The following is a 13,933-nucleotide window of genomic DNA, read 5'->3' on the forward strand; positions in this document are numbered from 1 at the left end:
AGGGATGCAGTTCACGCGGGGGGTGGGAGAAGATATTGGGGGTCTTGCTTACAGGGAGCTTAACTACCAACAAGGGGCCAAGCTAACTACAGGGCCTTTTTCACAGAGCTGCTAAACTACCCACAGGTCCTACGTATCGGGGGCTGGGAAGAAATCATCACGGCGCTCTGAGACAGATTAAGAAGTAAAGGGAAAGTGAACAATGCGGATCAGAGAAGACGTCACCAGTTACTTAGGTTCTAAAATAAAATCATTACTTTTATTTACAAAGTCTACCACTAAAACCCACAAGACTTAGACATTTAAAATGTCAGCCCTTTACTACCAAATAACACTGACTTTACATACAGTATTTACCATCATTGACTTTGTCCAGGCCTAGAAGCTACAGAGCTACAAGGTACTCCTCTCACTTAGATATCCAATTACATACTTACTGCCTTTACAAATTGATATTCCAAATCTGATTAAAGGGGTAGTGCGGCGCTAAACAATTATAACAATTATTCACAAAATAACACACATTACAAAGTTATACAACTTTGTAATGTGTGTTATCTATGTTAATGGCCCCCTTCCCCGTGTTTCCCCCCACCCACGCTAGACCCGGAAGTGTGGTGCATTATATTAGCCGCATCTTGTGTCGACCCCCATCCGCCATCTTGGGACAATGGCGTAGTCTTCGGGAGGCCGGCCGAACCGCTCCATCCGTCCCTAATGCCGGCCACCCTCTACCGCGTCACAATTGTGCTCAGCTGCGATTGGCTGAGCACAGTTATGCTTAGCCAATCGCGGCTGAGCTGCTGATGACGCAGAGGGGGCCGGCATGAGGGACGGATGGGGCGGTTCGGCCGGCCTTTCGAAGACTACGTCATTGTCCCAAGATGGCGGACGGGGGTCATTCACATACACAACATACATTACAAAGTTGTATAACTTTGTAATGTGTGTTATTTTGTGAATAATTGTTTAGCGCCGCACTACGCCTTTAAGTATAAAGAAGTAATCAATCCTCTTACTGTGGTGATCTTGCCATTTCTTTTGTCTGGCAGAAAAGGGCACGCCTTCACATGGAGGTCTTTCACTGTAGCGGTCATATGTTGCTGCTCCGGGCTGTTCTTCATGGAAAGTTCGCACTGTGTTGTAAGTACAAGTGCTGGGGCATCTGCCCTTGACAAATCAGCTACAAACACAAACTCTGGATTCTTAACCTCTACATTCATTTCCATTCTCGATACCTGTTGGGCAGGAGCTAGAGACACAAAGCAAATTTAGTTTTTTATCTATGTCACTATGCAGCTGGTTTTAGTATTGCAGGTAGATATTAAACTAAAATGTATTACTTTACCTGCTTCTTTACTTGAAACTGGTGTTTGTTTATTGCTCCGAAGTGCTGCAGAACTTTGTTCATTGGCTTTAACAAAAATGTCTGCTACAGTACACAGGAACTCCACACTTGTACACATATAGATGTCACGAACAATTACATCCAGAACAGTGCCTTCCCTGCCTTGCTTGTAGCCGACATCTACCATGACATTCTTCTCTGATCCATGTTTCATTTCCAGCATACTAAAAACAGAATAAACCAGATTTCAAAGCTGAGATGCAAAATTAATATTTTACATGCAGATAGCTGGCTTACACTGGTTACTTGCACACTGGTTACTCTTATGATTCCCATATTATTTATGTGATGTAGTTTCTTTTTGCTTTACCTTTTTAGCCCCGGATATATCCTGTTTTTTCTAAAACAGATATCAATGGCAATTATTGAAAAATAGCTATAAAAAGGATGCAAAAACAAGGCACGAACTGGGCATATACTATAAATTCCCAGTGCATAAAAGCACTTTTGTTTGGAGCCCAATTTATGGAGTTCATTTAATTATCTTAAATAGGCCTGTGCGTGCAGTACAGATTCCAAAATAAGGAACAGTACAAAGAAAGAAAGGCCATAGTCTTAGATTTTTCTTTTAGATACCAAGACCACAGCTACTTATTTGGCAATTTACCTCTGTACCACATAGTAAAAAGATTATATTATAATAAGAGAACTGGTAGAGGTATGTGAAAAAAACGTAACTGGTACTAGATTTAAAGCGAATGTATGATCAGGTACTCTAGCTTTAGGTGTTGCATTTGAATAGAACAGCGCCGGTGTGGGGAAGTCTGTGCCACGGTCGTTTTGTTGAACTGCGGCCTGTTTCCTAAGCACTGTACTGGTCTATTACTGAGCTCGCCCCAGTGGGAGGAAACCCCTGCCCCTCTATGACGTGGCTCCATTGATTCTAAAGAAGATGGCACAGGCAAGATACATGAAAAATACATGAACAGCAAACTTTAGGACAGATCTCATTTTACAAACATTAAACAGTACCGTGGAGTTGCCTTCTGAACAGCTGGTCTCTTATCATCCAGCATGCAGTTTGTAAGTTTCACAGCCGCACTCATGGCCCCATCAGAGGACATCTTGACAGCTGTTGAGATCAAACCCAATTTGAACTCTGCAAGTTTTAGACTATCATCCCTTTCACTGATGGTTTTCTGTTGAAAGAGGAATAAACTAGTAATACAACTATCGAAAGTGCAAGCCAAAAATACCAAGGTCTCTCAGGTTTTTCATTCCAATCATTATTACCAGAGGGGAGCTTGGGCTGGAACTATACAAGTTTAAAGTGAGTGAGTCAAACTGGAAATCCAACTTCAACGTTGTCTTCACTTTTATAGGTGTGTAGGTTTCAACTACAGCTGCTGTCACCACTGTAGTGCCTAACAAAAAATCAAAATGAAAGTATAAAGTATTTTACAAGTAGTGTTTATCAAGCATTGCATAAAGATGTCCACAGGCTGCTATAATCATAGACGATAGTAATGAAGTATGAAGTATGATCCATGGCCATGTCTGGTTTACAGCAGATACAAATTTTTTGTAGCTGTTAGATGCAACGGATGAGATAAGCTGGGGCTCAAGCAAAAGTGGTTGGTTTATCTATCTTCATAGTTATCCTGAAAACTGAACAGAGTGCCGACTATAATAATTCAGCTGGAGGATCAAAATACTAAACTTTTCATAGGAAACATAGAAACATAGAAGATTGTCGGCAGAAAAAGACCACTGGGTCCATCTAGTCTGCCCTATTAGTATTTTGTTTCTTATAATCTTAGGATAGATGTATGTTTATCCCAGGCGTGTTTAAATTCTGTTATTGTAGATTTACCAACCACCTCTGCTGGAAGTTTGTTCCGGGTATCTACTACTCTTTCAGTAAAATAATATTTTCTCACATTGCTTCTGATCTTTCCCCCAACCAACCTCTCACTTTGTCCTCCTGTTCTTGAGCTGAGTTTTTTTTTTTTACTAAAAACACTCCCCTCTTGAACCTTATTTAGTCCCTTAACATACTTAAGGTTTCAATCATGTCCCCCCTTTCCCTTCTTTCCTCCGGACTATACAGATTCCTTTTACCTTTTTCCTATACAGGATTCCTTTTACTTTTTGCAATAACAATTTTATACAAAGAGATAAATAAGCCATTTATGGTCTTTATTATAAACAAAAACATAAAAAGTACTAGAGCCCCAATGAACAGGGCATAGGCCGATGTAACTCTGCGTATTAGGATCAGCAATCAGCCAATATAAGGTTGTTTAGACCCACCAAAAAATATTGCTTGTCAGTCACATATCTACCTGTGTAATAGGAGGTGTAGGCTGATAAGTTAATAAGTGATCATTATGCACCACTCCCTGAATGGTTACCGAGACAATTAGCGCTTGTTTACAGCGAGGTGGGGGCCATCTAATGTCTTGCAGGTTTCACCCTTAAGTTACCTGAAGGAATGTGAGATGGGCTGTTTGCACCAGTGCTTGAAGTTTCACTTTTATTTTTCTCAGGATCAGACTTCTCTGATGTTTCTCCAAGGTTTTCATTCAATGTCCTTAGAATGATCGTCAAATCTTCCTGCCCTAGAATAAGCTGAACAGAATGCAGAACATTTGTCACATTTGCAATAAAGGTATTGTCTGTATATCATGCCATGTGTGAATGGTTTTCACATTTCACTCATTTTCTCTCTCTTTTTTTCAGATATAATACATTATACAAAACAACACTGAGTTTTTAATCAATACAGTATTACATAACTCATAAACATGTTACTGTTATGTATAGTTAAGGCAGGTCACAGCATATAATAAGCCATACTTGATTGATGGGTCCCATTGCCAATAAGGTTAAAAAGTCTTTTAAATGGGTATTCCTATCTAACATAGGTAAACTTGTAGGTCAAATAAAGTTAGCTATTTTTAAAAATACATTAATTTAAGCAAACTTTAAGGTGTCACTGTCGTTAGTACAGACTATTTTAGGAAACTTAGTAATTGAGGTTTTTATGCAAAAATGCCATTATCTGCATTCAAAAAGCATTTTTCCAGGTCCCCCCCTCCCTCCTCTCTTCCATTCACTGCTCATTATCAGGAAATCATGTCTTGTTGCATCAGACGTGCCCCTGTTTGTTCTATGGAGAGAGGAGGGGGAGGGAGATTAGTCGGTGGCAGAGAGCAGAGAACAAAGGCCTCTATTCAGAGGTCATAGAGATCAGTGCTGACTTCAGAGGAGATAGCCTGGTTGATGTAGCTTTAAATTAACTCATTGTTGTCCTGTTTTGGTGTTTTGGTGCCTCATCTCCCTCCAGCCTTTCCCTCTCCATAGACAATCATGAAGACAGGCTAATAAACCCAATTACAAAGTTTCTTAAAATCGCCTGTACTATTGATTTCTGCAAAAAAAAAAATTAAACAACAGGTACACTTTAAGCTTCCTTCTCCCGACATCCTTGCTATTTTCCTTCCCTTTCTTGTTGCCAACCACTGCTCTACTCTGAAAGCAGTAAAGCAGTGGCCTGGATGGAAGATTTGTAATCTGTGGTATAGCCTGGCTTATCAATATCAATAGGCTGTCTGTGTAATGTATGGTAGTTCAGATCCTCCAGAGTGAGAGATGCTCTTTGTGACCACTCTACTAAGGGCAATACACTGAACACTGATCCTGAAGAGGGGACCTCCCCCTATTACTAAATATTTTCCTAATAAAGCTTTCTATAGTAGACATCCCCTTTAATAGAGAGCTATGTCAACCTGTATTTTAGATACCATTAAAAAAGGTGACAGACACAAGATGCTTCATATACTAAATCACAATCTTCTCACCGGCCACTTTTTCATATAACATCTTGAAGCTGGGTGTAATTCTCAATGCAGGAGCCTGCTGCACGTCACAGAGGGGCCATTCCTGAGCACAGCCTAAGCCAAAGCAGCGTAATTACAGGCAACTCGAGCGTGCCATCTGTGACCAGTTTGTCGCTGAGGAATGCCCACATGATCAGCTGAGGGTAATTTGCACATGGTGCAGGGCATTTACAAACTTTGTTTTCGGGGGATTTATACAAAGCTCATAGGTGTCATTAAAACTGAAAATTACAATAAAAAAATCACCAAAGATTCTTAAAAAAACCCTTAAAAATGCTACTTAAAAGGTATGTCATTTTCTGATTACACATTCCCTTTAGGAGCATTAATATTAAGAAAAAGCAAGTAGTAAACTTCAGAGCAAAGATATGAGTGGCTTATCTGCAATTTAAAAAATGTAAGGCTATAATTCCCTTTGCAGTAGCACTGATGCCATTGAAACTTACATTCATTGGCCTGAGATGTCCAATGATCTTAATATCTGGAATATCACTGTACCAGGCTGCTGCCAAATTACGCTCAATTGTGATGTCCAGGTTTAGTGGCTGGAGCAATTCTATCTCTGATCTCAGGGATCCATTTTCAAACAGAGTTCTAAGAAAGAATAAACATAAAAAGAAAAACTTGCGGTTTATAGGGCAAAAATCACTTAATTTTAGCTTTACTGTTCTATAAATGTCCATACAAATATATTTGTGAATGATAAGAAAAACAGGTGAGGTGCAGCTCACGGCCTACTAGACTGAACTGAGGTTAAAGAAGTATTCCGCTTTTTTTTATTTCTCCCCCAGCTGCAGGCTGGCACATATATGTACCACTGATGATCAGTGTCCCGCGGATCCGCAACCACGGACAATTTTAGGGCCCATTCACATGATCCATGCCGCGACTTGAACTGCGAAAAAGTAGGACCTAATGTGGATCGCGGCACAGACCCCCACCCGCTGCAGAGATGACAGGAGAGCATGATGTGCATCTACTACTCCCCTATTCTCCTGGCAGCATATCAGGAGAGCACATCATGCTCTTCTGCCATCTCTGCGGTCGGGTGGGGGGGATCCGTGCCAGGCAGTGGTGGGGCTCTAGCTAGGGGATCCGTGCCATGATCCTCATCCAGATCGCGGCACAGATAGTGTAAATTAGCCCTTAGTTGTAAATAATTTTTCAAAACAGTAAGTTTTACTATACAGTTTACATGTAGCTACCAACCTGTATAACGTGAGATCACTCAGTTTCACCATCATGCAGTCAACCACAGGTGGAAGACTACTGCGAATTTTTGGAGGTACTATAGAAAAATGGTTCTTTATGTTGATGTGACCTAAATCTGCAACCAGTACATTGGAGGATGTAGAGGACTGGGGCATAATCACCACGGGAGCTTTAATGTTAATGTCCAAGGCCAGTCGGAAACTGTGCTGGGCCAACTCTTTTACACCACTAGCAGCTTTTTCTGCAGCATGTACTGTAGCTTCCGTTAAGGCTTCCTTAGCTGTCTGGAAGTTATTTACAAAGGCCTACAAGAAGTGATAAGACACTGGTTTAATAATACTAATGTACAATCACTTATGTAGAGTAATTTAAAAAGAAAGGCGAAAGTATTTTACCAAAAGAGCTGAAACAAATTTGTTGACAAAGATGACTTGTATGCACCCGACTGTCAGCGTGATTGTGCTATCCACTATATTCATGTCATTGTAAGCAGCCCCTTCAGTAGCACCAACATAAGAGACCATCTTAAAGCTGAAGACTTCTTTTCCAGTAATGTACACAGCCTAAGAGAGAAGAAATAAATTATATAGTGCTAATATATATATATACCGTATATACACGAGAGAGAGAGAGAGAGAGAGAGAGAGAGAGATCCATCATCCATAACTGTAAAATCACCAAATATTGTCACCAAATATTGGTATCTGGCATGAACATGATCCGCAAAGACCTTAAAAGAGAACCTATCAGTACGTTGTGTTGATATGGTTCCCAGCTGCACAGTTTAGATCTACTGTACAGCTCATGGAGCACACCAGCCGCGGCTGCAGCAGTAACTATACAAAGGGGAAAAAGATGTTTTATTCTGGCGAGAGAGAGGCCGGGAGAGGGACGGCAACTAGTCATGTGGGCAGGGAGCCGTCCGTGACTAGTCAAAGCTCTGCCAGTGCCTGTCAGTGTGGGGATGATTGACAGGCAGAGGCCACTAATAGGTCTCTCTGCCTGTCAATTATCTCTCCCAACCCAGGTGACTAGTGGCCACCCCTCTCTAGGCCTCGTGTGGCGTAATATCATCCCCCCCCCCCCTTTGTAAAGCTACTGCTGCAGCCGTGGCTGGTATACCCTGCGAGCTGCACAGTAGATTTATAATGTGCTGCTGGGAACCATATAAGCACATTCGTGCTGATGGGTTGACTTTAAAGGGTTCTATCATTTTCAAGGTGAGGCCTCAATGGATCTGACTTTTTTGTTCAAACACATCCCACAAATGCTTGATTAGCCAAATAAACACCTTGAACTCTTTTTCATGTCCCTCAAAGAATTACTGAATTATTTTTAAGTCAACATGCGCAGCAAGTGTTTATGTACTGTGTGTTGCCAGACTGAATAACCTTCACTCCCCACATGCATGAACAACCTTGGGCACCCATGACCCCGTTACTGTCACAAATTCAAAATTGTCAAATACTGAAGATGGCAAACTCTGACGGCAAGCGACCCCCCCCCCCCCAATGATTGTAACATATATATATATTATATATACATATATATATACATACATACATACATACACACATTCAAATTTCACCTTTTTATATTTGGCATCACAATCAGAATCTAGGATAACAATGTTTTTCAATTTTGCCAGCACTTCTGTTGATGTTTTCTTCATTACCACTTGTGAATCCAGTCCTACAATGAAAAATGTGTGCAAAACACTTAAGAAATGCATTATGTCAAATTCATCATTGGGCAGACAACTAGCACCAGTAGAAAGAGAAAATTAGCATATCCAGTAAAACACAAACACAGCAATTCTTATAACTATAGGATCATTATCAGATTATCAGCCAAACAGGAATGAGATTTCCACAGGGGAAAATTCAGCAACTACTAGACACTTAGAGAATTCTCTTACTCATAGAAACTTAGCATGCATTCTGCAGGATTAAAGGAGTTTCCACATTTGCTCATGTCCCCGCTGATCAGCGCTATTTCCTGTTGTCAAGTACTGGTTTGCGTGGGACATTCTAATTTGATGGGCAGTTCAGACCAGCAGCACTCTGGTGACGTCAGCACTGCTGGCCCAAATGTGCCCGTTCAGACCCCGTACTACACGATAAGTAAGAAATTATTTTTAATAAATTGTCTCTTCAGCAAAATCTTGGGAATCAGATGAATGAGATGAATCAGATGAATGAATCAATGAATGGCAAGCATGAGTTTAGATGTGCTCACTGTAGGCATAACTATATGTGGTTTATCAATTTTGTTAGATGGTCTTTAGCAAACTGCAACATTGTCAACCTGTACTTGCACTGCCATTGTATCACTTGCAAAAAGGAACAGCTATCTTTTAGACAGAACTGGTCAGCAGTTTTGCAATTGGAGTAAAATGCATTTACCTTCAATACTTATTTCTGAAATTTTACATTTCTGTTCTCGTATGAAGACACGAAGACAGGACAACTCTGCACATACATGTAAGCCTATGACATCATCATATTTTGATTTCTTCAGTGCTGAAATAGATACAAATAATAAAGTATTATAGTACAGTACTGTGTATCTAAATACGCCATATAATAAAATTAACATAGATTAAAGGGAAACTGACATCACAGATATGCATAGCCTAGAATAAAGATGCTTCTTACACAAGGAAGCCAAATAACAGAGCATCGCCAAAGGTATGTATGTAATTTTACATAGAAACTAGAACAGCATGGATACATGCATATATGTGCTGTCAGTTTCGCATATACATTTGGTTTAAATTTAAACTTTAAAGGGGTTATTCAGAATTGTAAAAAAATTGATTTCTTATAAAAACAGCAACACACATGTCCTCAAGTCGTGGTACTACAGGTACTTCAATTTGGCCCCATTCACTTCAATAGAACTGAGCTGCAAAACCACACACAACCTGAGGCTAAAGCTGCTATGTTTATTCAATTCTGGATAACCTCTTTAATTTCATCCATTTAAAAAAGGCATTTCTCGTGCGTCTTATTGGGGGACACAGACACCATGGGTATAGGCTGCTGCCACTAGGAGGCTGACACTAAGAAAAAACAAAGTAAGTCGGCCCCTCCCAGCAGGCTATACCCGCCCACTGGCACTGAGCTAATTCAGTTTTAGCTTAGTGTCAGTAGGAGGCAGACGCAGGTCTGGTTACTCCAGACCAGCTTCTGCTTGGTTTTTGTTATTATTAATTGTGTTTTTTCTTCTTAACAGGTTGGGGCACGGTGGGTCACTAAAGACTCACCCTGATCCCCCCTTTATGCAACCAGGGCACAGAACCTAAATGGAAAGGGGCTGTTTACCCTAGGTTGCCACCGGCCGGACCCAGCGCCCAGGACACAGACCAGCCCAGCTGTCTGTACTCCTTTATGCGGACTTGCTCCGCCAGCCCCTGCCCGCCCAGCCTCCCATAGTTGAGCGCGGCAGCGCGGCACAGTGCCGGCGAAGATCCGAAGACATCGGGGGTAAGTTAGTCTCCTCTCTCTCTCTCCCCCTCTTCCCCTTCCCTAGGCTCCGTTCCCTCGGTGGTTCCTAGGCCCCCTCCCGCGGCCCATTCCGGGCAACATGCTTGGCTGGGTTTTTCCTGCCTCCCAGCCTCTCTCAGATGGCTCAGTCTCCCCCCTCCTCACTGCCCTCGCCTCCTCACAGCGCTCCCGGGTCTTCCCGCGCCCTCCGGAGCTCTGTGTCCCGCTTGCGGGGGATTTGGAACCGGGAGGCCGGTTCTCCCGTTTCCAGGGGCCCCCCTTTTTTCTATGGACCACGCACGTCCCGCAACTTCCGGTGCGCGGCCCGCGACTTTCGATGGGCGGCCCCAGATCTCGCGCACGCGGCATCTCCATCCCAGCTCCTCCTGGGTACTTCAAATCTCCCACGCGCGGTCTCCTGTTCCCGCGCGGGCCAGCGGCTGACGTCACTCCGCGCGCGGCGTGATTCCGGTGCGGACCCTCCAGCGCTGCATCCAGCTCCAGTGTCCTCAGCGCTAGAGGCCTCGGCAGTGGGACTACGACTCCCAATCTCCTCCTGCGGACCCATCCTTGTTCCTGCAGTCGCCAGTGCCTTCTTCTTCCTGGTTTCCTCTGAATCGTTGGTAAGCTCCTTTTCTGGGACTATCTATGCTGTTTTTTCGCCTATTGCCTTGTTTCTGATTCTCAGACTTCTGTGTGTCTTCTGTTACTCTGCAGGCTCGGTTGCTTCACAGTCTACTAGGTGCCTGCTTGTATTGCTTGGTTGTGACACCCTTTTCCTCCAGCAGCTGCCTGCCCTGTAGGAGCACACTAGAAAGATTTTTTTCATTATATATTATATATAGATTTCAATTGCCCTCTTAATTTTTCATTATGTCTGACTCAAGGTCTGATTCCACACGCCGTCAGCAACCTCCTCCTTCCTCTGTTACCTACTACTTCTGTACGTCTTGTAACACTAAAGCTGCTTCTGGCCACTCTCAGCCTCTCTGCCCCGCTTGTTCCTTGCAGTCCAGTTCGTCTCTGTCCCCTGCTCAGGACCCCCCTCCGGAGTCAGAGGAGACTGCTCCGGCCTGGGCGCGTTCCCTCTGCCAGTCAGTGTCGCAGATGGCGCAGTTGTCTCAGTCTGTGGCGGCCGCTCTTGATCGCCTGTCCGCTTCTTCCGCACCTACCCACTCCCGCCCATCGGCCTCCCCTGTCCGCCCCGGCAGGAGCCGTTCCCGCAAGCGGCTCCGTCATGCCTCTTCGCGCTCTTCCTCTGGCTCCCTTGGAACCAACCTGGCCCCTGTTCATATATCTCCTGACAGGCGGTCCCGTTCTCCTGGAGATCCGGCGGACTCGGAGTTGGTTTCCAACTCTGACACTGAGAATGCTTCCCCCATGACTTCCACGGTGGACAGCCTTGTGGCCGCGGTCCGCGATACCTTCCAATTGAAGGATTCCCCAGATCCGTCTCCCTCTGATGAGGTCTTTTTTCATAAAAGCGCCCACCGTGTCCGTAGTTTTTTCCCCAGTCACAAGGAATTTGATGACTTGTTTGCCAAATCTTGGAAGACCCCAGACAAGCGTTTTTCAAAGACCAAACACTTGTCAGTTCTTTATCCGTTCCCTGAAGACCTCGTGTCTCGCTGGTCAGGTCCGCCTTCGGTGGATCCCCCGATTTCTCGCCTGACCAAGGTCACTACCCTTCCGCTGGACAATGCGGCGTCTCTCAAGGATCCCACTGACAGACGCACTGAGTCCTTCGCTAGGTCAGCCTTCGAGGCCTCCAGCTCCTCTCTCCTACCCACGTTTGCTTCCACATGGGTGTCTAAGTCCGTTTCGGTGTGGGCTAAACAACTGAGGGACGGGCTTCTTTCTGGCGCGTCAGTCGAGGACCTGGCTGACCTCGCCCAACAAATTCAGAACGCGGCTCAGTACCTCTGCTCAGCTTCTCTGGACACTGCAGCCTGTTCGGCCTTTGCGTCGGCCAATCTTATAGCCATCCGCCGTTCTTTGTGGCTTCGTGAATGGCAGGCCGACAACGCTTCCAAGCGGTCTCTCACTAGTCTTCCGTTTGCTGGTTCGCGTCTCTTCGGTAAACAGCTAGATGACATTATTTCTGACGTTACGGGGGGGAAGAGTACCAATCTTCCCCAGCAGCGTCCAAAACGTCAGGATTCCCGTCACAAGCTAGGCTCCTTTCGTTTGTTTCGGTCGCTTCCGCCAGCTCGCTCGGGGAGATCCGCGGTCACTCAGAACAAGAGGTCCGGATTCTCGAAGAACCGTTCTTCCTGGCAGGCGCGACCCGCCGCCTCCCGCGCCCCCTTTAAGCAGGGCACATCCAAGCCCACCTCCTCTTGAAGGTTTTCAGCCACCTGGCTATCCTCGGGTGGGCGGCCGCCTCCTGTTGTTTCAGGAGGTTTGGCTTTCTCACGTTCAGGATGCTTGGGTGCGAGAAGTAATCTCACAAGGTTACAAGATCGAGTTTGTTTCCATCCCTCGCGATCGTTTCTTCCTGTCTCGGCCCCCCAGGTCCCCTGCCCTGGCGGCCGGTTTTTACAAGGCCATCCTTTCGCTTCTCTCCAAGGGAGTGATTGTTCCCGTCCCACCCCTTCAACGTTTTCACGGGTTCTATTCGAATCTTTTCGTGGTCCCGAAGAAGGACGGTTCGGTACGTCCGATTTTGGACCTCAAACGTCTAAATCGTCATGTCCGACTGTCTCATTTCCGGATGGAGTCCTTGCGTTCGGTGATTGCCTCCCTGGAACCGGGCGAGTTTCTCTCGTCGGTGGATATTCAGGACGCGCACCTTCACGCCATCTGCGTTTCCTCCGCTTTGCAGTAGGGGCAGAGCACTATCAGTTTGTGGCTCTCCCGTTCGGCCTGGCCTCGGCTCCGCGGGTTTTCACGAAGACCATGGCAGCTGTCATGGCTCTTCTTCGGGCTCGAGGGATCTCAGTAACCCCTTACTTGGACGACATACTCGTCAAGGCCCCATCCGAGGACCAGAATTTAGAGAGCCTCCAAATCACCCTCGACACGCTCTCGCGTTTCGGTTGGCTGCTCAACCACCCAAAGTCCTCCCTAATCCCGTCCCAATCAATTGTCTTTCTGGGAATGCGCTTGGATTCACAGCAGGCCCGTGTTTTCTTTCCGGAAGACAAATTGCAGTCCCTTCAGTCCGACATCAGAGCTCTTTGCGGTCCCCGCCCAGTTTCCATACGTTACTGTATGAGGGTACTGAGGAAGATGGTGGCGTCTATGGAGGCAATACCCTTTGCCCAGTTTCATTCCTGTCCTCTACAACTCTTCCTGCTGTCTCGGTGGGACAGGTCGCTCCCCTCCCTGAATCGGCGGGTGAACCTACCTGCCCGCCTTCGTCGAGACTTTCAGTGGTGGCTGCGGTCTCCGAGCCTCTCCCTGGGTCGCTCTTTTCTTCCCATTCGTTGGCAGATCGTAACCACCGATGCCAGCCTGCTGGGCTGGGGAGGAGTTTGGAACGATCTGACGGTTCAGGGAACCTGGTCACCCAGGGAAGCTTGCCTTCCCATCAACATCCTCGAGTTGCGGGCGATTCGTCTCTCCCTTCTGCACTGGCAGTCAGAACTCCACGGTCTCCCCGTTCGAGTACAGACGGACAATGCCACCGCTGTGGCATATGTGAATCATCAGGGCGGGACCCGCTGCAAGGTCACCATGATGGAAGTGGCGCTGATTCTCTCCTGGGCGGAGAAGACCGTGCTTGCCTTATCCGCTGTTCACATCCCGGGAGTGGACAATTGGATGGCCGACTATCTGAGTCATGTACGAGTGGATCCAGGGGAGTGGACCCTGCATCCTGAGGTGTTCTCCCAGATCTTTCACAGGTGGGGGACACCGGATGTGTATCTGATGGCGTCTCGCTTCAACCACCGACTGCCGAGGTTCGTCTGCCGGACGCGGGACCCTCTGGCTCTGGCCTCGGACGCCTTGGTGATTCCCTAGCACCAGTTTAGCCTTCC

General features: G+C 45.7%; 1 protein-coding gene across 1 annotated transcript in view; it reads right to left on the reverse strand.

The window, feature by feature from the left end:
* Nucleotides 1–13,933, reverse strand: part of VPS13A (vacuolar protein sorting 13 homolog A) — a 153,830-nt gene that overhangs the window by 77,367 nt on the left and 62,530 nt on the right. The window contains exons 30-39 of the mRNA XM_069961812.1: nucleotides 8,868–8,984; nucleotides 8,051–8,154; nucleotides 6,858–7,025; nucleotides 6,460–6,767; nucleotides 5,697–5,844; nucleotides 3,835–3,979; nucleotides 2,642–2,772; nucleotides 2,381–2,547; nucleotides 1,349–1,572; nucleotides 1,020–1,252 (exon numbers count right to left, since the gene is read on the reverse strand). Of these exons, the coding sequence (XP_069817913.1) occupies nucleotides 1,020–1,252; nucleotides 1,349–1,572; nucleotides 2,381–2,547; nucleotides 2,642–2,772; nucleotides 3,835–3,979; nucleotides 5,697–5,844; nucleotides 6,460–6,767; nucleotides 6,858–7,025; nucleotides 8,051–8,154; nucleotides 8,868–8,984 (1,745 nt within the window). The remainder of the gene's footprint in view (nucleotides 1–1,019; nucleotides 1,253–1,348; nucleotides 1,573–2,380; nucleotides 2,548–2,641; nucleotides 2,773–3,834; nucleotides 3,980–5,696; nucleotides 5,845–6,459; nucleotides 6,768–6,857; nucleotides 7,026–8,050; nucleotides 8,155–8,867; nucleotides 8,985–13,933) is intronic.

Source organism: Dendropsophus ebraccatus, chromosome 3, assembly GCF_027789765.1.
Source record: "Dendropsophus ebraccatus isolate aDenEbr1 chromosome 3, aDenEbr1.pat, whole genome shotgun sequence".
Classification (NCBI taxonomy): domain Eukaryota; kingdom Metazoa; phylum Chordata; class Amphibia; order Anura; family Hylidae; genus Dendropsophus; species Dendropsophus ebraccatus.